Source organism: Gnatocerus cornutus, chromosome 10 (assembly GCF_029298725.1).
Source record: "Gnatocerus cornutus isolate USDA-ARS CGAHR chromosome 10, icGnaCorn1.1, whole genome shotgun sequence".
In the NCBI taxonomy this organism is placed as follows: domain Eukaryota; kingdom Metazoa; phylum Arthropoda; class Insecta; order Coleoptera; family Tenebrionidae; genus Gnatocerus; species Gnatocerus cornutus.
This window is the reverse complement of record NC_142242.1, coordinates 3,274,845-3,300,522: the sequence shown is the minus strand read 5'-3', so window position 1 is coordinate 3,300,522 and position 25,678 is coordinate 3,274,845. Positions and strand designations below refer to the sequence as shown.

General features: G+C 34.9%; 1 protein-coding gene across 1 annotated transcript; it reads right to left on the bottom strand.

Moving 5' to 3' along the window:
* Window positions 1-712: 712 nt before the first annotated feature.
* Window positions 713-25,678, bottom strand: LOC148167182 (uncharacterized). Its single transcript, XM_088048131.1, has 3 exons — window positions 25,138-25,678; window positions 5,695-5,798; window positions 713-1,608 (listed from the first exon to the last, which is right to left on the bottom strand). Exons 1-3 carry the CDS (start codon window positions 25,415-25,417, stop codon window positions 832-834), a joined length of 1,161 nt encoding a protein of 386 aa, XP_087904257.1. The 5' UTR covers window positions 25,418-25,678; the 3' UTR covers window positions 713-831.

Here is a 25,678-nt window from a genome sequence, read left to right as displayed (position 1 = left end):
CACTTTTATTTTTAGGTATTAATTTTTTGTGTTAGAATTAGGCACTAAGTTTGGGTTTTTCACTCTTTTATTGTAGGTACTACAACTTACATTACATTTACTACAAGCATCAAATAATACTGATTTTTAAATAATCTGTTAATTGATATTTTTAATTAGAATTATACATTGATGGTCATGTTATTTGTGGCACTTTGGTTTTACAATAACGAGAGCGCCACCAGAACTGCATCTATTGAACAACAGTTTGATTATATACTTGATGCAGAGTGTTGTTGTTAGATACAGTTCTGCTCAAGTGTATTTTTTTCAATTAATGCAATTTTGGACTAGATCTGTGGTTACTGTCACTATTTCATGAAAACAATATTGGTACATAAGAGATAAGCTAAGCGCGAAATTGAGTATTAATTGAAAATATACACCACTAAACATAATTTGATTGATTTCACAATTTATCTGCTTTTTATAACGACAGAGAAATTGAGAAAGCTCGTTGCTTTTGATTCAGCAGTCAATGAGATGGATTAGCGTTTTGTTATGACAGATTTATAGATGAGTGGTATATGGCATTGTTACAACAAAAAAGCACATGCTTTTTATTCGAATTATTATTAAAAATGCGCGATACAGTTATACTAATTCTACAAATATCACGAGTAAGTGAGAGGTTTACTAACGAAATGAGACTTACGTAAAAAAAACTCGGAAGTTTATAGCGAGGTATATTTCACTTATTTATATAATTATGTACAAGGTTCAATATATAATAAATATTACAAATAAATAAAGAAGGAAGGGTAAGGGGGCGCATTTGGCCGCCGGAGCGAGTCAGTCGGGTGAGGCGGAAATGGGTGTCCCTGGTACGGACAAGGCGATTGACATGGAAATATCAGGAACCGCCGTAGAGTCCTCCCAGTCCCAATGGGTGGTAGAATCCAACCCATAATCTTCATCGTGGGTTATGTCATCCGCCATCGTCGTCGTAGCTTCAGTGCTGGTGATCACCTGGTGTCTTTTTTTCGCACCTTTTTTAGCATTTTTCTTCTTTTTGGGGCCGTTCGACAACAGTTTATCACTAGTTTTTTGTTTCTTTTTATTAACAGTCACATTTCTTTGGCACTCGTCACTGTCTTCATTCTCACACTTCTTCACTAACCTGTTTGGTTGGAGTTTTCGATGATTCGATGTGTTCTGTCTTTTGTGGCACAGTTCGGTATCGCTTTCGCTGTCAGGAGGGCATTTTCGCTTTTTCTTCTTTCGTTTCCTCCGCTTCCGACAACGCGGAGGATCAGTGGGTCGGTCACCAGGGATGCCTGGTAACCGTACATTGGACTCTAGAGTTGTTGAGCACATATGAGCGTGATGCCGCACTGGATGCAACTCTTCAGCTCGCTCTGGAGCCACCGTGCGGGTCAGCACTCGCGTGTATGAAGAAAGTCTTCCTAATTGTTGATGTGCTCGTAGTTGGACTTTTCGCGGCTGTCCTCGCCGATTTAAAGCCAGGTACAACGTTCTCCTTTCGTTGGAGTACTTCGTAGACGAGTATGTATTGTAATGGTGTTGCTCAATGGTCTCGTTGAATATGCATTCATCTCCAAATTCTCTCTGAAAACAAACATACAAACTAACGTTATTTCTACTGGTTTTACACCCCAACAACAAATAAACATCACCCGTAACACCGACAATTTCTGCTAGTTTTATTGCTAATTTATGAAAATTTTGCTTGCAACTGTATAAAACTCGATGTAGAACTATTAACATGTTTATTTTTCTGTTTCTACAAACTTGCTTAATCCGGCTACATTCTTTCCTATGAGTATACAAACATCTTTCAGAAAGCTCATGTTAAACGACAAATTATTTCTACTTATTGTTTTAACAAATTATGACCTGAATAATTAGTACTTAGTATCATCTTTCACTTTGTTTAAATTTTGTATTAACATTTCAGCTAAACCAACAAACTTTGTAGGGATATCTTTATATAACAACTATTTACTCCTGTAATTAATACAGTCATGCCACCAGAAATACGAAAAAAAACGGCCGAAGCAAACGAATAAAGAAAATTTTAAATGTCTATTATAAAGTTGTTTGCAGCGACACTAAAACTGAAGAGCTAATAATGCGTCAGAGAATGACTATTAAGTGTGTTTTAACAATGAAAAACTCTCTGCAGGTGACTGTTAAAAAGCTAGAGACCACACCATATAGTTAACTGAGTGTATGACCGAAAAAGAAGAAAGAGGAAATGACAAAAACAGGGAAAGCATGCCATTTTAAACGTCTCGTAGAACACAGATTCGAAAGGATAATTAAAAGACCAGAATACCCGTTAAATTAATTAACTTAACTGCATTTTTTGCACCAAAGAGGAAATGATAAAAACGTGGAAAACAAACAAAATATCCGCGAAATTTAAATTGAATTAACCGCGTTTGTTCCGGCAGTCACGTTTAGCGTTTCAGGGGTGGTTATCTCTGTGAATTTACTAAAAAAACTAATTTGGCGGTCGTAACAGGTGGGCATTAACGTCCTGCTGAAAATTCAAGCAATTAACGGACATTAACGGTTATGGACTTGTTGGATGCCGGCGAGGTTCGAGTAATCCAGTAAGCTTGGGTTGCATACGTCATTTTACTTTTTTGTTTTTGAGTGTTTGGTTTCAACGAGATTTTAGTTCGGATTTTTACGTAGGAATAAAACAGTTGTGGTTTGGAGATTCGCTTTTTTAGTTTTTACTTTCCTCGTGGGATTCAACCAATCAGAGCGACGTATTGAAGCATGCTGCGCCAGAGTGATGACAACGGCGAATATGAAAAAAATCCGCAGAGATACGTGAATTGTGAATTCGCTACTTCTTTCTGTAGAGGTTTTAGTAGTTTCGCAGGGTTTTCATACTTCAAAGGACTGAGAGGATTATAAACAAAGTTCGTTTTCGGTATTAATATAATTGCTTAACAGTTTTCCCCAGAAAGAGACGTCAGTGTCTTATTAAACAACCATAAAATATGATTTAATGTTTAATTTTTGTTTGCCAATTGGTTTTATTACTTCTCTAAATATGTAACTATATTCTGTCAATGCTATCGATTGTTATCAAAGCTCACACGGGTGATTAACCTTGTGGCCCAGTAATGACTGTTAAATTACTGTGAATAGTTTAATTATTCTCCGTATTTCCTGAAATATTTCTGAAAATAGGGCAATACAATCAATTGTTTGGTGTCAGATATAAATAAATCAGTGCGAAATTTAAACATATAAGTGCGCGTTGTGTTTTATATCAGCATAACCGCTAGTTATAAAAATAAGTCGTGCGCAGTAGTTATAAGACTTAGAATATTTTTAAATTTCACTTCAAATAACTTAAACGAAATATCACATAAAATCCGTATTTAAACGAGTTAAAAAAATCGTTAGAAAAGAGACTCTCAGATATCAGTGTCATAAAATACGTGTTAAGTGGCAACGCCTTCTTCGGTCTATCTGTCTTAATTTGCTACCCCTATAATTGGGGCCGCACTGTATACAACCTCTCGAATATCTGATTCACACCTGTGAGTTTCGACCGCCCAATTTCGAATCGTTGCGTTCAAAGGTACACCGCCGGCTAAGCCAAAAAAGAAATTGTTAACAATCACGAAAAATATTATAGCTTAGTTCTTGCTGTCCACTGATCTGAATAATTTTCTACCTTAACATCGGCAAATCTTACTGGTCGGGCCAGATCAATCGATAAACTAAATACTTGTTGTTTTATTTATGTCTGAGCCTTCAACACTATCAGATTTGACTTATTTCCCCGCAAAAAACGAGTAAGAGTTAATGCTCATTTCATGTAAGAAAGTAAATTATAATATTTTAAGTCGACATTTCTTCTGTTCATAATCTTATTACCACAACCAGAAGCTATTTGGATATGCGTACATGTGTATTGGAATTTGTTACCGATCAATCGTCTTAACATTTCACGTTTCGAACTATGAAACGCGCTGATGCAATGACTTTAAAATTATACTTACAAAGACAAGTATCACTTGGGATTTATCGAAGATTCGATCACTCACACGTTCTCTAACAAATGAGATTTGATTGTTTAAAAAGTGTTGAAAGTTGCATTTCATGCTTGTATTTACAGCACACAGCTTAGTCCTATTTTTATCTAAAATTATACGAATTTAAGGAAATTAAATAAACCGGTTAAGCACGGAAATGAGTGTGTGAAAAAATAATGAAAAATGACGATATCTACTTTCTACACTTGTATTAATCCCCGGTTTGCATTCTGCAAATAGTACGAATAACACTCACAAAGGAATACAGTAAAATTTTGCCTCACCTAGACCAAAAGAGCGTCCGATCCTCTATACCGGCTTCTCAGAAGTATAATTTGTTTAAAGTTTTTGGTGGAAGGACTGGAACAAAAAGGTTGTGAAAAGGAGCTTCGTATCAATTGATTAGTGTGAGTAGATTTGTTAGTTGGAAAAATAAGAGTCATTTTCTGTTTTTTTTTACTCCCGGAAAATGACCCGTATACATGTCTAATTATGAAGTAATTCATTACTGTTTTGTAGTGCGAACTGTGGGTTATCTCTACTAACCTTTAATTTTGTAATAAGTCTATTCGTGTGAGTGTAAACAAGCTAATGGGGATCTCGTTTTTGACTTTGTAATAAATCAAGTTTAAGAGATGTTAGTACAACACGTTCGTTCGTTGAAACGTCGTTGGCTATCAATAAAATATATTTTCCGTGGAATCTTCGTAATAAATACTGTTTGGAATAATGAGAACTCATCGCTACGTCAATTAGGAATGTTGAAGTAGTGAAATAAAATATAATAAATCTCGCCATGATTATTTAAATTGTGTTTAAAAATATGCAGACTAAACGGTCTTTGAGGTTTGGCGGTTTGTTTATTGTTGAAAGTAAAAAATATTCTTTAATTAAGTTTGATAGAGTGTGTTTTTGACTTTTCATTGTAAAATTAGCAAAAAACTATTAATTGTAGGAACGTTTAAGTCACGGGCGTAATAATTGGAAAAGGCTGCTACTTTGCTCTTAATTATTTGTTAATTAAATAAGTGACAGCTAACAATCCCAACAAATTAACTTAAAGTATAGAGTGAAATAGTTGGCGCCTTTACAACGCGTCCTGTTAAGATAACCCAACAACCCTTCCGTTCCTAATCAATCCCACCGAGTAATTATTGCCGGCATTAAGATAGTGCAGATAACTTTTCCTATACATTTTCTATGTTACTCTTGACTTTACAGCTGGCTAATTTGGTGCTTCGTATTTTATTACAACACTTTATACCGTAACACCGACATCAAGCACTTCGACATGATCCATTTTATTGTAAAACAATTTAATACTAATCATAAATCCTTAATGTCACGTTTACACCCGCTTTAAGACACCTACAACCGATAAAATTTAATGAATATTCACCTTCTCATTGAATCCACGCTATAAATGGAATAGCAGTGATTCTTTTAGACGCGGTTTCTTTACTCGCACGTATTTGCAAAATGTTTATATGGTTCATTACACAACTTGGCATTCCGCAGATTTCATCTCATTTATTTGTTATTCAAGTGGGCGAAGTTTGTTCAAAATTTGCGAAAATATCGGTGTACTGTCGAAATTTTGATCACACGTAATTACAAAGTAGATACGTACCGATCCGTAGAGTAATCCGCAACTATCCATGCATAAATACTGACAAGTAGCTACTCCTTGAATTTTCATTTGTCCAATGCCAATCGTAGTTCTTTGCAAAATTGCTGAAACAAAGCATTAATTAGCACATCTTATTAAAACACGGTAAATGAAGGTTGTACAATGTAACTATCAAATTTCGTAGATAACAACGGGAGATACAACGGACGAAAGTCCAGAACAGTTATTAGAAAGCAATAAAACCGATAATTGTTACATTTGAGCGAAACTACTGGCAATTATTCGTGGATTTACATTCGCAAAGTGTAGGTTTGGGAGTAATTTTCGTAATTATATATTTTGACAAAGAAAAAACTTCTATAATATCAAAAGTAGCTAAGACGTCTGCATATGACACTGTCAACCGAAATAAACTGAACAAGTGCACCGAAATAAGCACTGAATAAATCGTTTCTAGTCCTAATTTTAATTTGTAAGGTTCAGAGCCTAACAAATTTCATTCTAGTGCCAGAGCATTGTGAGCAAGACATGAAAATTATAGCGAATTGGACAGTGGTACAGAGCTGGAATGACGACGAAAAAAATCAAGATTAATGTGTAGACTTTAGGATTCTAATAAGTCTAAACAATAAAAAGGGCAGTAACCGTTCACGATTAAGATAATAAAAATGTCTGGTTGCTTCATAATGCTGCTGATTCTGATCTGGGGGCTGATTCGATTTCGGGTAGGTCTTGAATGAAAGCGTTCCTAGATCAAGTTCTTAGATTTTAGACAGCTTGACTTAAGAGCCGATGCCCACGCAGCGCAAATGATAAAAATACCCCTTTTTTCGATTAGGTTGAACCTCCTTATCTACATTTTGTGGAAAAATTGTTAATCCAACATGTTTTATTCTTTGTTAATGAGAGTAGCTTATCTCCTCATCTCGTGGTCTCTTTGTCAATAACGGATTGGCCCAGAAATGAGGTCTAAAAGCGTGATTAAACTTATTTTGGGTTATGGCATCTCGATTGTCACACATTGACATTTAATCCGCATAAAACACTGAAAGACTCTAAGGAGACTTGAAGACTAGCCAACCCGGAACACATTTTGTTTCATGTTAGTGAGAGTCTTTGCGAAAATACCTGTGTACTTAAGCCCGGTTTACACGATGCTCTTTCGTAACATGTCATAAAAGTTGTGATAGTTTACTCTCACGATAGAAAGTTTTTATCCGTACACAATAGCTAAGGTCATATTTATCACCAATAAACACAAAAACGAGGGAAGCAGTTAGAAACCCAAAAGAAATTTTACGAAAGTTCCAGTTTTTCGAAAATATCTCAACTTTACACAAAATCTCTGTGACATTTTGAATGATATGTGTACTAAAATGAGAAATCTTGTTGATATGCCAAAATTGCAGGATTGCAGCAGTGCGCAATTGTAACACATTAGACTAAAATGCGGCATTGTAGTTTTCGACAAAAGCTTATCTGGGTCGTTTATTTTTGGGTAAAACAACAAAATAAGTTGTTGCAAATGCACTCTAAATCACGTTCTCCGGAAATTTGTACTACAAAAGTCACATGTTTGTAGGATCGATCATTTCTGATCCAAACAATTTAATCAACGAGTTGACTGCAATTGAATGAGTGTTTATACACACCGTCTGCTGCAATTTACAGATATTTCAACGCGGCTCACCCTTGCAACTGACAGTTGTTGCTCACGACATTTTTCAACGTGTTAAAATTATCATCTGGCTCTTTATAGCAATTAGATGATGAAGTTGTAATTGCTGTTGGCACAATAAGTCGATCCGACCGCAATGTCTGTCAACAAGAAGTTAACATTTTTTCATAATTGAGAGATTGAGTGTACGATATGATTTACTCGACATCGTTTGCCAAGTTTCTAGTAAAGCTCGTAATCCACTTTCATGTTCAACATGTCAACGCACACTAAGTGATAAGCGGAGGTTTCTATGTTATACTGGAGATTTTTCAGATTATTCATCTTATCTCAGCAGTTATGACATGGTATAATTGAGTGACTGAAGAAACAAGGAGCTCAATTATGCGCCACTGTTGTGCGGATGTTAATTTGATGAAAAACGTGAGTATCAAAGGTGAGAAATCAAGACAGTTTGTAATTTGTTTCATTGTGTAAAATAATTCAATTCTGCGACAACACTTAACCAAATGGCTCGTCATCATTCTTGTCCAATCATGTCAGAAAAGAAAGTAATTTCAATAATTTATTTTGATGTGGGTTGAATATTCATCAGGTATAAAACGGTCGAACAACTATTAAAAAGAAATAAACTTAAAATCAAAGATTTTGCTTAGATGGACATAAACAGCCGTGATTTATATCAACACCTTCGAGTACACTCTAATAAAAAGTATTTCATGTTATAAAAGCGACAAAATGAAGAGCAATTTGCAATTCAAATAAGACTATGTAGTACTGTGTCAAATATCACAGCTCCCACATTATTTAAGTCAACAAAAATCCAGTCGTGTGAGCTCTTGCAATTGACTATTTAGCGCATTGAGATCGGATAGAAACTGTGGAGTTTAAACTTAGTTATGGCGAAATTCCCCGCCAATAAAGTTGCTTTGGTTTATTTTTACCAATTAAATGTCATCATCGACCGGCAAAGGTGATCCAGCCTCAAAATCCGTCCTTCAACTTTTTGCTGCGTGATTTAGTTGTCATTTCCCGCACAATATTTAAATATCCAGTAATGTTTCTTTCAAGAAAATACATATTCAACGAAACTATCTAATAAATAACTCGTTCGGAAATACAAGAAGTCTAAAGAGTTATTCCCGAAATGTGAATAATGACTCGAATAAAAGATTGTGTTTTACATATAAATGACAGTAAGTGTACATATATCTGTTGGCAGTGACATATACCGTGCATCACGCTGCGCCCCTAACACTTACAGTGGTAATTCTAAACCGATTTGTTCTTCTGTTACAAGTAAAATATGTTGCTTCAGCAATTCCGTCTTGGAAAGTATATTTTTCAGACAATAAACATTATTATTATTAAAATATATGTATACAGTATTTAACACCGATGCGGTGGAACTTTAGATTCTAGTGTTAAAAAGTTATTGGCTCTTTACACTAGCCACTGACGCAAGGCCACGGGGACCATTATAACCAGAGAAGAAATGAATTATTACATTGTTGGTCGTCGTGAAAATGAAAGTGATATCTACTCATAAAGCCCCACTAGTTTGTTTCGCTTAAATTTCAAGTGAGAGCCGAAGAATTTATAAGTTAATTCATATTAGTTATCGTTCAACCCTATATAGCCCAACTTTTAAAACAAAATTGACACTCTGTTATTATATCAGTCGAATGTACATTGTCTTGGAATTAGAGAAACTTTACAGCTGTTTGGATTAGATGGGTATTAAGTTCTGTTGTGATAACACCAGTCAACAAATTTTGGAAAAGAATTGTATTCCGTTTTGTTACATCAGGTCCGGATTCAGAGATATTCTTAAAAAATGATTTTTTGATGTTCTACTGTACAAAAATTTATTTTCTTCAGTTTTTCTTGAAAGCTCGACTGTATTTAAGAAAACCAATTTAATAAACTTTCCAACGACCTATAAAACTCGTTGATAGTGTTAGAAATTCCCATGATATTTTTGAATAATTTTGAATACTAATTTTTTTTGTGATTTTCATATGTAATTTTGCTTGTAATTCAAGAATTATTGTATCGATTTTTCATATTAATGCATCATTGAAAAGTTTGACATCTTGCAAACACAGTCCAGCATAAAACATGTTAGAAAACTTCTTGAGTTTTTAGTTTGCTAATGGATCAAAAAAATTAGAGGGTTTTTAAAGGAATTGTTCAAATTTTTCTGGAAAACACAATGAGTAATTATCAAACACAAATACTCGCAAACACAAAAAATCTGTTAGAAAGTTAGCACAAAATGAAAAGGAGAATGTCACTAATAATGTATTTTTGAATCATCACTTAATTTTTTTTTCTGGTGGTAGTAACCGATGAAGATATCATCAATTTTACGAAAATTTTATCTGGAGCAAAAAATGATCATTATTTATACGAAATCGTCTTCAAAATTATATAAAACAACTCGATCAACGACTTATTAACAGTTGTTACAAAATTTTTATCTATAATCTTCCATTAAAATCAATTAGAAACGCGAAATTTATCGCAAAACTACAACTTTGTTGGCATTCCAATTAAAATTTTTACAAAATTTTCGAAAGTTAAAAAAACGTGTTTTTTTCTAAAAATTACTCCATATTCTTCGTGATTTAACATCCAAATTTCCAACTGACATGAGATAATAACGTTTAACACCGCATAAAAAAGCAGAGAACCTTTATTATGACGTATTACATTATTATATTACATTGAAAAATTAAAGAACAAATTTAGGAGCTCCATGCAAAAAAGAAATTTTCATTAGTTATTTTAAAGTAGTTCGTTGGGAAGCTTATTTGATTACCTTGTCAATGATGTATTATAAAGTTTCATGATTTTTAATTTGTTACGCAAAATTGAACGCGATGTACAGAAAAAAGTTATTTTACAAATATTTCTTAGTCCTGACCTGACTGAGCAAAACGCCCTTCGGATTCAGAATCAAAAGATAAGTCTATTTTTTTCCACTATTTTACTAAAAATTTCGTCTAAAATTTATTGACTAATTTTTGAAAACAATCTCGAAGGAAACGAAAACTTGTGATGTGGTACAGGAAACAACTCCTAAAGGAAGCTGTTAAACTCTCAGATCAATGAAAAAGAAACAATCTTGTATGTTTACCAGGGTAAGTAAATAGGGCAACTTATCACCATTAAAACCACCAACACATTGAAACATAATTTTATTATAAACTACTACGAAGATATGAGTTCATTGTTAAATCTGACTGGATTAGGAATTATCTTTAATGCTTCAGTATCATTTGAATGGTGCGTTTATTCGTTGACACTTTACTTATCTTTATTTAAGAATATCGAGATTGCTATTATCGGTTAGCTTAGCATGCGTGGTAGTTTTACCTAGGCTGCGATAGTTCTCGTTTCAGCGAAGAACAGATGAGCTGCCGATGTAGATTTAGCAGATTATTTTCTCTCAACGTACTAACAAATATACTTCCGTCTATAAATAATTAATTAGTATTTCCATAGAATTTTTATACCTGATTTCGTTTGTGGTTCGCACATTGCGTTGTTTGACGTAACAGTTTATTTTTAAAACACTACAATATCGAAATTGGTTAAGTAAGATCCATTTAAATAACGGAAGAATAAAATGTTTTATTCATAGAAAGAAACACTTAGATCGCTACATTTTTAGAATTCAGACAGACCGCCGTCCGACTGAAATTGGTCACAAATTTGGGTTGTTTTTTTGTGGTGGTTTAGTGGGTATAACATTAAAGTCTGTTTACTAAGTAATGATAAGACCATAATAGACTATAATTATGCTTAATGCCTGGCCTGGAGGTGAAAATGATTTTAATTAAAATTCATGATACTACATGGTAATGATTATACTTGAATTTATCATATCTGTGTCATCCAATTGGTGTTTATTAAAGTCGTTATCAACAAGTGGTCATTTGTATGTGTAACAATAATTACAATTTTTTTAATCAGGGGGTTTGCATAAATTCCTTTATCCATTGACCGGATCTGAAATCATTGCAGATACCATCTAAATAAAGGTGACATAAATCGCAATCAGCTGACTTGGTAAAGGTCCAAATTTAACGAGCGAGCTCTCTTCCACGCATTGATATATTCTTTATTTGTGACTACCGGCAGTAGTGTTTTTCTTATATTTTTATAAATATCAACTAAACAATAGATAAACGTGAATGAAATCTTGCAACGGTTTAACCAATTTTCCACCATGACAGTTGGCACGAGTACAACGACTATAAGAATGTGGTGTTATTTTTTCTTTCTTCCTACATATTGAAATGGCATTTTTGCGTAATGTGTCAGGCTATTGCCCTTTTTAAATGCGTACAATTGTTTCCTTGTCATTACATTTCCACATTGCGACTGATCCCTTTTCCGGTCCTAAGTCGATCTACATACGTTCGAAAACAAACGGGTTTTCTTTACTTGACGGATAATATTTTTTCCTTATCTCAGTTTTAAATATGTCAGTCATTCGATAAGGGAGTATTGACTATAATTTAACTCAAGTCCACATCCCGTTGTTTTTAAGCGTCAATTCATAACAACTTGCACCTGCATTAAAAATGATCAGCCGAGCACAAAATATTTTAATCGACTTTTCGTGGCGAAACGAATCAGCATTTTAACAAATTTGAGGAAAAATTTCTAGTTGCTTCTTGCATTGCGTGTTTTCACTGGAGCAAATTGTTTCCTGCAATGTTGAGGGCATCTTGTATTCACTCACGTTGATGTCGCCAATTAATGTTGCAAGCATGTTTTCTAATTAGTCACTCTATTATGGGCGTTTTTACTAATTGGTTCCACTTTTCTGTGTAAATATGATCTACTGTGAATCAACTACTCCACACATGAATAATTAATGACTTTAAAAATGTTAAAGATCTTTACCATTAATCAAACTTTGGGACAATTTATTTACTACCAGGAAAGTATTTGTCTCTAGTTTTCCAACATGTATACGTATCTGGTTAAAATTCCTAGAGATCTTACCGGCCAGCTGAACCAGACCCATAAAAACATATTATCGGAGGCCCATTTTGCAAGAAAATTTACTTATCTAAATGGATATGCTATCCTCAGAATTTCCATGATTTACATATTACGGTTGCTAAAACTATAATTATGTGATGCGTAGAATATTTCCATCCAAATAAAATAGTGCGTGCCACAATGCAGACAAATTAAAGGACCCGCTGCAAATAAAGTTCTGTTTTATTGATGCAATTAGGCCGAAAATGAGATCAATTACAGCTTTAAAGCGAATTTTGAAGCCTAAACCTGCTACTCAGAAGACACTCGCATTAAACTTGGCGGTTTATTGAACGTTTCTTTGACCTCTTTAGTCATTGTACCTTGTACTTTAATGGGTATTTTTCCGACTTGGTTAAAACGAACAAACAATTGAAATTGCAATGTGTAATGGGTTAAGAAAGCTTACATAACGATACTATGTTTTATTTTTAGAAATTTCCCTCCATTCATAAATCGCTTCTTACTTAAATGTAAAAAACATTTATTTGCTTTATTACGAAGCTTGAGTAAACACAACTCGTGTGTACGGCACTTTACTTGAATTTAACGTAGCCCATTAGTAATCAACGGCTTCCTCAAAGCTAAAACCTTTGGCGGGCTTTATTTCGTGAAACAGAAGTTCGGCTTTTTTAGATAAATCATTGGTCAGTTTTCTATGTATGGTTAACTAAGTCGATAAGACATTTTTAACATCGAAACGTGTTGTATAGTTAAAGTCAGACACAACACAGACAACTTCCACGCGTCTTGTTCAGTTGCTAATTTTAAAACATTCTGCATAGATAATGACTGCCGACTATTTATAGAATTTCAGCCGTCGTCTTCGGTTTTGCTTTTATTGAAGTGTTACCTAATATTCATATATTTAAGACTGTATTACATTACTAATTACATGCTGAGTGCTTACTATTTACTACGAATCGAAGTATCCGCATTATTTGACGAGTGGACCAGATTCTAGTATCCATTTTACAAATAATAAGCTATGGAAAAGTTATTGATGCATACTTATTGATGCCACTGCTCTGATTCTTCAATTAACGGCCATCAACTTATCTCTCATTATAGAGGATGATTTTTAAAATTCTGACCTGCTGCACAGTGCATTCCTTGAAAAATTAATTACGTAACAAGGAAGGAGTAGTTTTGCAAATGTTTGCAAATGTCTCTCAACAGGATAATTAATTTTTGTAAATATAAATTTATTAATAGTCGAACAAAACGTTTATTTTCAATTGTATGTACACAGATTAGAAACGTTACAAATTTCAGTGGGTGGTCTCTTTCCGCGATCCAATTTTAAATAGAATTTTCCGTATTTTGACGGAAATTGCTCCGGTTCAAAGTCTGCAGAATTAGATAATTCGAAAGGCTCGCGGAAAACTTCACAGAATGGAAGGAGCAGAGATAACTGTCTCTAGACCGTCTCCAGACAGTTGCGAGACAAAACACGGGATCTTTGAAGTTTTGGATTCATGAATTTTCGAACAATAGACCAATAAAATTTGTAATGATAATATCGATAGTTTGACGTAACAGTAAATTTTGATGTGAATTAGAAAAATTGATTTCGAAATTCTATGCGTGCATGCAAAGAACATGTGGGAACCTTGATCCTGTTTATTTCGATATAATTGAGATGTTTTTGACCGCTGATTTAACATTGGTGAAAAAGTCCGGGGGAGCAGAGTTCGGATGTTTATTTACATTTTTTATAAATTCAAACATGTTACCATTCCGTGTAAATCAATTTTAATACAACAAGGTAAAGATTTGAATTTTCAATTTTAAGTTAATAAGAATTTTTCTCGGATTATGATCAACAGAAAAAACCGTAAATGATCATTAGTAGTTTAAAAAAACCACGTTTAGTGCTTAAAGTGCCAAAGTCTAAACATTATACGCCGATCATGATTCAGAGGCTATGAATTAGAAAATTGGCAAGCTACGTGAGCTCTGTCTCGTATAGCAAACCGGCTTTTTGTATGGCAATCTCGTACAATTTCGTAGATATTACGCAATAAAAGGCCAAACCATTCAACAGATTGTTTGAATCAGCAGATAAACGTCATTGTTTGTTTTTCTATTAACATACGTAATTAATTGTTGTGCAGTTTTATACAACTGTAACAATTAAAACAAGCCTACTGGAGGAACTGCACGTACACACCGATTAAAACCTTGAATTGTCGCATTGATTAAAAATTACAATTCTTATCTAGCCACGGTCATTTTTTGTCAACTGAGGCCCTGATTTTTATCTAAATTGCGATAGGAAGCGAAAGCGAAAAATATCGTTGATCTTTACCGAAAAAAAAAACTTTGTAATCCATGATTTGACCGCATTGTCATTTTTTTATGTAAAACCTGAGGAATTTGAGTCAAGTTCAGGCGCCTAACACCTGTGCCAAATTAATGCACAAGTAATACTTAATTTACATAAGTCAAAGTTTTAACAAATCCGCGCCGAGAGTCAATTGATTTAATTAGGTTGTCGCGGTTCACGAGTTCTTTACCAGTTTGCTTATTTAGGATAATGAATCTGCGTGACAAACAATTTTCGGTGACGGATTTATTTCGATTCAAATGGAAATTTATAAGTTCATCGACATAAATTTCATGCCCAAGTGCGTCCATGAGGATGGATCACGGAATAATTGGATTTATGATGCACTTGTGAGACGTATTTGTGTCTTTAGGCAGTAATTTGTTATAATTACTTTTAATATTGCTGTTTTATAATATCGATAAGATAAGACGTAGATGATGAGAAAGTCCATAATCGGCTCCTTTTTGCATCTAAATTGTTGGGTAACACTTCGACTTGTGAGAGTTTAGATTAAAATTAATAATTCAAATCTCCCGCGGCGCGCTGACGTAAATTATCCACGTCTACTAGATGGGCAATTACTTATTTACGACAATTTAATTAACTCTTTTTGAACACAATTTAAAGAATCTTACAGGAAACAATTGGAAGAGACAGATTCGAAAGCGATAAAATTAGTATTTTTATTTAAACTGTAAACATGTCAACTGATTTCATAATAAACAACAATGTTTAGACACTTTTATTTTATTAAGTCTTAAAACGATAAATTGTTTAGAGTAAATTAATCTAGTAATTACGCGAAAGTCGTTAATCCATAATCTGTCTTCCCACAATCAAATCTCAAAATTGTGAGACAAACAAATTGCTGCGTTTTTACCGAACGGCTCAAACAATCTGCAAATAGAGATCTATAATAAGGCAAAATCGTGTTTGTAATAACACTAATAACTGAGATCTTATTGGCGAATATAACAACGCCGGCGACGTGTTGGCAACAAGAATAAGAATAATCATAACAAACGTTTTCTAAATATTTTACTTACATTTCTCATCACAAACCGACAAAAGAGAGAAACAATAATCCAAACTCCTAAATAATCTATATGTACTGCACAGTGTTACTCAGTTTCCATGCTTTGTCTCAGAAACGGTTCTTTGGGGATATAATCCGTACGCAAATGAACCGGAATATAGAATTTCACATTCCTAGGTGTTGCCAATTTTGTAACGAGTACTGTATTTTGTTTATTTTGATATTTAAAAGACGGGTATTACATACTCGCGCAAAGCTGCAACTTAAAATAAAGTTTCCTGTTAGCTGTGATTATATAAGTTAATAATTTTTTTCTTGCTTACGCACGAAAAATGGGGAAAACGTGCCTCAACGCCACTATTTTTTATTTTGGCAAGAGAATTTAACAATCCGGAAGCTTTTATTTCTGACGATTTGGATTAAAGAATTGCTCACGTGAACATTGCAAATAATGATATTTTATGAGAAGAAGAACGTCGTGAAAAAATATTGGATCAACAGCTGTCGTTACTCATTTAAATGAAACACTTTTCTTCTAGAATTGAAATCTCACTTCGACAGATTTTATTTTAGTTTAGACACAAACATGTTAATGTGGATGCAGTTGAAAATTAATGTCTGGTCGATATTCTTTTGTGCCAATAAACCGACAGGAATTCCATACCCTCATCCGACATGTGTATTATCAACGTAAACTAATGTAGAATGCAAGTTCCACGACTTTTCCTGTATTCTCTCCGCGAAAATGATAATTACAAAGTCGGTGGTTCCCAAAATCATTTTCCACAAAATTGCTCTTCATGAGAGCGCGATTTATCTCGCCGAAGAACGTCGCATCTTTCAGTCTTAACACGTTTTATGATATGTAATAATAACAACTTAAATGAGCGTAATTTCTAAAGGAACAAAGAGTCTATTGTGCAAAAATTTGAACGGGACGTAAAATAGTCGAATTGCTAACAACATCTGGATTAGATTTTAAACACAGAGACAATTGTTGGAAATTGAGTGTCGGCTTTAAAAGCGTCCGTTTTTCCATCCAATTCTCAAATTGTTCATTTAACCTTCGTTGAGGGTCATGTGTGAACGTCAAAAAATCAGTAAGCAACGAAAAATGGAAACCAGCTGGTGATATGAAAAACTTGTTGAAAGCACATGCACCCATGAGGTCGGCGCGAAGGCTTCAACTGTTGAATTTCAAACTGGACTGAAAATATAGGCTAAAAAAAACTCTATTTGATTAGCAGGTAAGAGTCGTTTTACTTTCATTGCAGAATTTGCTCAGGAGACGCCTCTTCTAAATTAAGGCATCAAAAACTTACCTGCTTTAATTTATGCGCTAGTTAAAACATTGTAATTTAATCTTGGAAAAAACGGTAATTTCTAAATCATTTCGCTCTCCATGTTGCACTTCAGGTGAATTGTTATGCATGGACGGTTCAATTTAACTCTTCATTTGACTTTTACAAGTCCAGATTGTTCAAAAAAAGATCCAAAAGTTGTTCAGAGCCAGTTCGCATCCGGTACACTCCTCGAGTTTTATAAAAGTTTTTAGCAAAACTTGCAGCGATTTATAATATTTAAAAGTTTGAAACGTGTCAACCATAATAACAGTAGCGCGTCTAATTAATCAGCTTTCATGGCGCTTTAAGCACATTCTTCAATCCGTAATAATGCATTGTATAAATTGCAATTACCAGATCTTGGCAGACAGCCTCCGTTAATTATTAATTGTAATTATCTATCAATAAAACATACAATTTTAGTATAATAGCCGACATTTCCAATTAAATTACCGCGGAATCTGTTATTCGAAAAACCTTGGAATTCTACTCTTTCAACGCTCTTAAAATTGAGTCAAATTATCAGAAATGAAGTTCGTCAAGTTCTCACGTGATAAAAGCACTTTCTATCTAATTTATTTATTATCGAATTAGTTATTTTTACATGTTGACACGAAAAACGCTGCTCCACCTTTTGCCAAGATACACACCAATAACTTTAAAGAACTTGTACCACTTTTCAAACATTTCATAAAACACCTTATCAAGTCAGTTACTTTCCAAATCATATAAGACGTTCTACCATCAGCGTTGGTGTTTTGTTACCGGTTTTGAGGCATTACTGTGGAAAAATAGTATTGAAGTTTGTCCGTGGAATTTTGGTTCAGGCGCTAAAAATGATCGCGTCTCAAGAACTCGTTAGTTTTGAAATTACGTGGAATTTCGAGCTCTTAGTGAATTATCGAAGGCCGTGGCAAGATGACAATTTGGCTACCATCAACCAAGCTAACAATTCTAAGTTCATAAACTACAAATAAACTTAAATGAAAACGCAACTGTGAAAAATAGAACACACGGTAAACATGGTCCGTTTTTTTATAAAATCTGATTTGTTTTGAAATTAGACTGTTTGTTATAGAATTGGAGAGTTTGAAATTAAAAATAGTCCACCTGAATATTTTTTGTTGGGGATTTGAGCAAATTGGTGAGTTCATTGACTCACATTTAAGCGCGACTTTACGGATAATATTTTTTGTACGAGAAATTGGCAAAAAATTTCAGCGCGTAGATGTAGGTACTGTGTTTAAACCTCAGTAGTTTCTGTCATTATAAGAGCTTGATAAGTTCGTTATTGCAGTTTTTAATGAAGCCCAATTAAATACTACTAACTTTATTAACCTTAATCTCACTCAAATAACTACATAAATACGCGATAAATCAAATCAATTTTTAATAAAAATAATAACGTCGTTTTCTCACTGACGAATTCACTAATTAATAGAGAAATTCGAATTCAACTATAAATCAATAGTTTTACACCACAAGTTCAAAAGTCAAAGTAATAGTCTCTTTTTCACAGATTAAAATGTATAACGCGACTTCCTGTTGTGAATTAGTGTGTGTTATAAACAAATCTGCAATGGAAATTGAACTCCACCATTCGTGAAATCAGTGCATAGTCAAACATTCCCTTAGTATTCCCTAGAAACTGCGACGATGATATTCCTCAAACAAAGGGATAGAAATCGTGCGGAAATCTTAAAACATGCTTCAATTCTTTCTCTAATAACATTCCATCCTTTCAGTCACCACTTTAAGCGGCTTTAATTTTGGATTATTCCCGAATCTTCAAACTCATAGTTCCGCTTTGTCCCCAAAATTTATTACTTATAATAAGCTAGAAGAACGACTAGCCGAAAGTAAAAACAATTAGAAAGCGTACATCAATTAGGTTTTACTGTAGTAACCCTGTTATGGGAAACATTCCGCTGCTTTGTCGGTGTCAAAAACTCTTCATGCAAATTTTATACTGAAAAACGAGTTTGATAATTTGAAAAAGACCACCAACATATCATCGGCCTTGACAGACATTTCAGACAAATAATGATTACTCACCTCGTATCATAACATTATTCAGAACGCGCGCTTTGCCATTAAATATCAATGTTACTATTTATTAATATCGGACATTCACCTTTTTATGTCTAAAATAATTTCCACAGTTTGTAATTTTGGGTTTATAAAGTGCATGGTCATTGGGAGATAGAACTAAAACCGATTAGATAACTGTTCCAACTAAAATAATGATAAAACAAGTCAGGTGCCGACAGCCTCTGTCCTAGTCTCGTCTTTTGCCATCTTTTGTAATCCACCAGCTGCAAAGTAAATAAAAACAAAAATGATAACCTCATAACAGCAATGACTATCTTGTCAGATAATTGGGATTTTTTGTCCCAACGTCTGTGCCGAGAAATGTGTATTTTATCCGCCATTTACCTTGTTCATTCAATTTATTATTGCTAACAGTTATAAATGTTGCCATCAATTAAGGTTTTAGTACCACTTTGTTAAAAATCTTTTCGCAATATGCAAAGCTACAAAATATGGTTTTATTGCTCGAACGCCCCCGATTTTTTTCAAAAGAAGCATTGTCGAAATGTAAGTACTTTATTTGGAAAGTTATTAATGGAACGAGTAAACTTCTAGAACTGTCCACAGAAGCCACAGCACTCACTTCAAAGTCGGTCGACATAAACATGGAAAAGGATTTGTTTTGTCTTCAATTTTGCGATGGTGACTGACGGTGGCTTCTGATACTTTGTCGCTCTGATAGATTGACTGCCATAAACATTGCGGGAACGGGATATGGAAATTTTACCACAACCACAAGCTGCCCATATCACAGTTTACGTCAGTTTAAAATAGGATTCCTCTTCCTTGATCTATTCAATTTTTGACTTTAAACACCTGAACTTAAAGGTCGTAAAATATTTCTTAGAAGGACTAAATAGATATGATAATTTTCAGTTACATGTGTATCATATCCTTGTTATGAATAACTATAAAGCAATTTAAACGTATTGTAGTAGATGGCGAGATTACAGGAACAACAGAATGAAGCAAACGCTGGAGATTTATATACAGAGAGGAGGAATAAATGTCCATGAAACTGCATCTTTAATAACGAGACCTATGACAATAATTTTCTTTCTTTGCAGCTGGTTTTAGTCTTGACTCTTTGCCAAATTATGTAATATCCTAGACTGTTATGTAACGTCAAGTACGAAGGAATTTAACAAACAAATTTTGAAACAATCTGATTTTTTGTCTGTCTTAAATAAGATGTAAATTTCTAAATTATAAGATACGGTATGGAAATAAATTTAATCGGAGCAGGTATGGAAACTGTGGTAGGTATCGGTGCCCTCAAAGCTTAACTCCTAATTTATAGCTTTTTCAATAGTATTTATTACATCTATGATAATATAAGCTCGAGATTAATAACACTAGGAAAGACAAATTTTATTACATACGGTAATCTAGAATTTTCCAGTTTGATGCTTAGTTTTTCAGGGTTATAATGAATATTGCCCCATTAATGCAAACAAGAAAAAACCATTTGTGGTGCCTTATCTTTATTAAGAATGACACGTACAGCCCCGGCTGCCGTTCCGCGATATTGTTTCAATTGATTTTAACTCTTTAATGAAATTTGCTTATTTTATTCCTGCTAAAAACTTATTTGGTTATTTGGAACAGTGAGGAAGGTCAGGACCGAGTTGCAATAAATTTTAGCGCTACGATTGAAGGATCGTCGTATTTTTTTACGTAATTATCTGTTACCTAACCCTTTACGAGCACCTGTCAAAGTGAAAAACGCTTTTATAACAAGTGTAATTCATGAATATGTCGGTCACAACGGTGAGTAGCGTATTTTACACCGATAGTACCATAAAATCGCAGGTTACTGCTATTTACTGGATGATAATATTCTGAACCTATTGTGATTTGAAACAATTTACATACAGTATGCGTGTACATACAGTAAATATAGTCGTTTGCATATTTGTACCTGTAGTAAAACGAACTCGGATTAGCCAAAACAAATGGAATAAGAAGATGCCGCGAGACATTGCCACGTGGAGGATAAGTTATACCAGCACATCCCTTGACTTAATTTTTCTTTTCACGCCCGTTTAGGCTCCTTGGCCTTGGCAATCATGTGCGTTGAACATAATAAACTCAAGTCGTTGACACTAACATTTTTAATCACATCTAATAAATCGGATCTGTTAACGCGAATTTATTAAATTTCTAACCTTAGAACTGAAACGTATAAATGGAACCGTACAACCACAACCGGGACTTAATTATGTTGTCATTACCATTAGAAACCCAAATTTAGGACAATGACAGGAAAATTTTGGCGAATGCTAATGAATCGGTGCCCGATTTGGTTCATTCACCACAAAAATTTTTACATCAATGGGCACCACACATTCATTCCCTGTTTTGATGTTGTTATCCCCAAATCTTATCAGTTCTAAAAATAATCACAACATATATTAACTTGTCCGACTGGTTATTTATAGGCTGACCGGAGAATTTGTGCAAAATGACTAAGAGTGAGATGATTGACAGGTCGTAAAGATCTAAGGAAGCGGTCAAAAAACCATCGAATTTATTGACCGACAGGTAGCACTATCATCCTAAATAATCAAAGTTATTTACACGTTTTGTCTGTCAAATAATGTAGAGAAACCTTGTTTACAGTTGCACAAGACTACAACCAATTCCGATTTGAATAATGGATTCCAATTTCATCTTTTTCCTCCAGCAGCTAAAATAATGAAAACAGAGCTTCGAGGAAATACCTATTGAACACCTGAGTTTTAATTTAGATAATACAAACATAATTAATGTACGAAAACAAGTTTACTTCTAAAAAATGTGTGCTCGATATTCTGAAACTTACGTAACATTGAAAGAATTTAATATTGACTCTGAAGAGCACCTTATTAAAATAATATCGATTAAATCTTGTAGTAACATTCTTGAGAAAGGAGAGAATTGTGTACACTTCTAAATTTATCTTAATTAACCGACATAATGACGTAGAATTAATTTTTATATGTGACCTGACGAAAAAAACTATCGTGAACATGTGTAGTTTTGAGTTATTTGGTTGAATGCAGTTTCATTGATGCACCGAACGAGGATCATAACTTATCCTCATTTACTTAGTAACGAGTGCGAAGAAACTAATACATCAATTGGTGGACCAAGATATTAATGTCCGCCCAACCGATGCTAGAATTAGAGTTAATTAAAGGTACGAGCCTACGAAGTATAATCCATCACATGACCATACAACACGTAAAGAGAGATATCAAACTGAAAGAAAGATTCGAATTTTTAATGAGGTAGTGTAGTCATTATCCGCTTCGAAATATAAATTCATCAAAAAATCTGGAATTGCTCCAAATTCCATTAATCTCCTTAATTATCACATTCTTGGTGATTCGTTTGATGCCACGACTGTTAATCCCCGGTGTTTAATTCCGATATTACTCGTATCGTTAGAAACAAATTGTAATCAAATAACGTGACCACACGCTGATATCTGAAGAGTAAAAGTATTCGGAAATGACATTAGGACGTGGAGAACACCCGTAGGTTCGGACTATCAGTCGCTTAATACTCGAATGTGGTCATCAGTCATTACGTCACTCCTATAGTTTCGACTGTCAAAATTTGTGAAAAATTGATGTCACCAATGTTAATTGGAGTTCCTTCTTTGCATTACTTAGAATTAACTGTACATGGTAATGGATTCACAAGAAATGGAGTGATTGTCTGAAGACAGTAAAAGAAAGGGCGTAGTGAGAACACAAACAAAGAATGACCACGCTGCAGAAAACATGTAACTACCATAAATCACACTAGGTGTTAGTAATGTCATTCTAGAGAATCCATGTAATGAGTGCGTGGATGATCTATCGTGGCGCTCCTCTCCCTAATAAAACCGAGTCTTTACAACGCATTCAACTCAATTTAACTTATTACTTTAGCTAATGTAATAGAACGATGTATAAGATAACCGTTTCGTAAAGTAAACAACTTGCCTCCGCACAAAAAAAATCCAGAACAGGTATCCAAGAAAATAATAGTAATTTCCAGCAACTTTCACTGAAAAAATTCAATCTTCAAAATCCCTTGCTCCAACCTCTTTTAAAAGCACTGCATATATCATTTACTCGTATCTTGCTTCATTATCGCGATATCCACCGTTAAATCGTCGACATTTTATGGCTAGTTGGCCGAAATCAATTTCCAGTAAGATATAATTCAAAAGTGCAATTTTTCGTTAGGGCAGCACAAGTTAAAGGTATGTCCGGCCGGTTTACCGAGTTTTTAATCGAGTCGCGATCTTATTATACTGACCGTGCGCTCAATGGAAATGTAGCTTTTTGTCCCTCAAAATTAGTAATGCGGTCACAAACCTTTCAAAATTGTCCAGCGACGATCGAAAAAAATCAAACAAGAATAAATAAACCGATACACCTATTCAGACAATATGAAAAGAGTTTCGTAACGTTTTAGCCCGGATAATTACCGCAAAAGTGCAATAAGAAGAAGGCTCAACTTTGCTCCGATCAAAGGTGGTGAATAGTACACCAAGTCATTAATCTTTCCAAAACGATCAAAACGACTACTAAATTTCATACTAAAATAAATCGTTATGTTTATGAATTCAATAAGTGTGACTAAGGTGAAGAATTGATTATCCGCTAATAAATCTTATGATTGTTTTGTACGGCACATGTCATCGTAGTAATTGGGATTTACAAAATGATTGTTTGAGCTAATTAATTGTTGCATGTTTAAATATATCTGAGTAAATTTCTTGTGAAAGCAATTAAGCATCAATACAGGCACTAAAACACAAGCTTCATCGTTAAATACATTACCGTTTTCTACAGACACAATAAAATGCAGAAGAAGCACTTTGACAAGTAACCGACAGTTTATATAAGTACAATAAATCATTCGAAACCGTTGCAATAACATTAGACGGTCAGGTAGGTTCGTGGCAAATTAATAGGTTCATATCCATATTTAAAGGATTTCGAGAATTCACAATGTTTTATGAGCCGTTTAAGATTTTCAAATGTACTAATTATCTAATATTTTATACTTCCCAGAAGGGGGAACTAATAAGAATAAAACGTGCGTGTAAGTAACAAGTAAATCATGTCTGCTTCCATTAAATTGATTATAATAGTTAAATCCCTCAGTGATTCAGTCTTGATTATAAAACGAGAGCCAATGCCAAAAGTGCATTCTCCGATCTCGATTAGCAACAGCTCAAGAATTTTATTACAGTTAAGGATGTGAGGACGTAATAAAATTTTGGACAGAGCAGTTTTTAATAAGGGCGGGAATTGAATTTAAAAGGGGGGACGACTAAAGTTGATATAAATTCATTGTTTCGTTTGAAAAATAAAGTTGTGTAATGTGTAGTGATAATTTTAAGCTACATTTTGTCCGGGCTTTCAAATAAATGTGATCGATGGGAGTAAGGATAAGAGGTCCCGTAATGGAAAGAAAGTTTCCGCGATGGAGCTGGTGAACGGAAGAATATGTTCTTTGGCGAGTGGCGGTTGTGCTTAGTTGAGAGTGATGATGCGGAGTGAAACTAATCCGGTGACCTATTGAGGTAGTTGCAGCGAGTACGTGTTAGTTTTCGCATTATCTCCAGGTTATGGTACCTGTGTGACCTGGACAGTGGACGCATATCGCATAATAAATATACAATATCTACAGTCCGCATAGGTCAAGCTTATTTTAGCACCTGCTTGTAATAGCCAGGGAGAGCGTCGTATGACGTGCCACTGTCGCAGACTAATTCGAGCGCGTAGTCGTGGGTGCCGTGCCGCTGAACCCGCGAGATGAGATAAGCGAAGAGTCGGGAAATTTGGGTGGTCCTCGTGGTGGTTGCAGTGGCGCGGCACCCGGAGAAGATGTTGGAGTCCGAAGAAGGACTACTCACTGTAAGCACTGGTGTCGTCGGTGGTGCCGTTGACGGTGCCGTCGGGGAGTAGCTGCAGGTGACGGTTTTTGATGAACATTTGAATTTTGCGAGCGGTGCCGGTGACGTGAGAGAGGTTGGTGCTGCGTTCGCTGCGGGCCGCCGGGTCCTCCAAGGAGGGCTGCAGGGGCGACGTAGTTTCCTCTCGGCGGACGGGAAGCTCTGGTTGGGGCGCAGGAGCGGCGCAAGCGAAACCACACATCATAGCAGCTAACAGCCCCAGGAACAGCGCCTTCACCATGACTGGGACATTATGTCGCACTCACTGTCACTCTCTACCGAGCCGGTGCCGCCACGGAAGGCGCGAGGCTCGAACGCCGGACACACTCATGATAACGCTCTCTCATGCGTGCTACTGGCTCGACGGCCGCGAACACACTGACACTATTGCCACTAGAGACGGCACCAGCTCACGCCGGCTCACGTGGATGGCGTCCGTCAATGATACCGATGATATCCTGATCGGAGATCGCGAACACTGACAACCCTCAGACGACCGCGA

Excerpts from the sequence above, each read along its gene's own strand:
- LOC148167182 (XM_088048131.1), bottom strand. The coding sequence starts at position 25,417 with ATGGTGAAGGCGCTGTTCCTGGGGCTGTTAGCTGCTATGATGTGTGGT. Across the intron at positions 5,799-25,137 it reads CGACGACACCAGTGCTTACA|CAATTTTGCAAAGAACTACG; the intron begins GTGAGTAGTCCT and ends GCTTTGTTTCAG. Across the intron at positions 1,609-5,694 it reads GCGGATTACTCTACGGATCG|AGAGAATTTGGAGATGAATG; the intron begins GTACGTATCTAC and ends GTTTGTTTTCAG.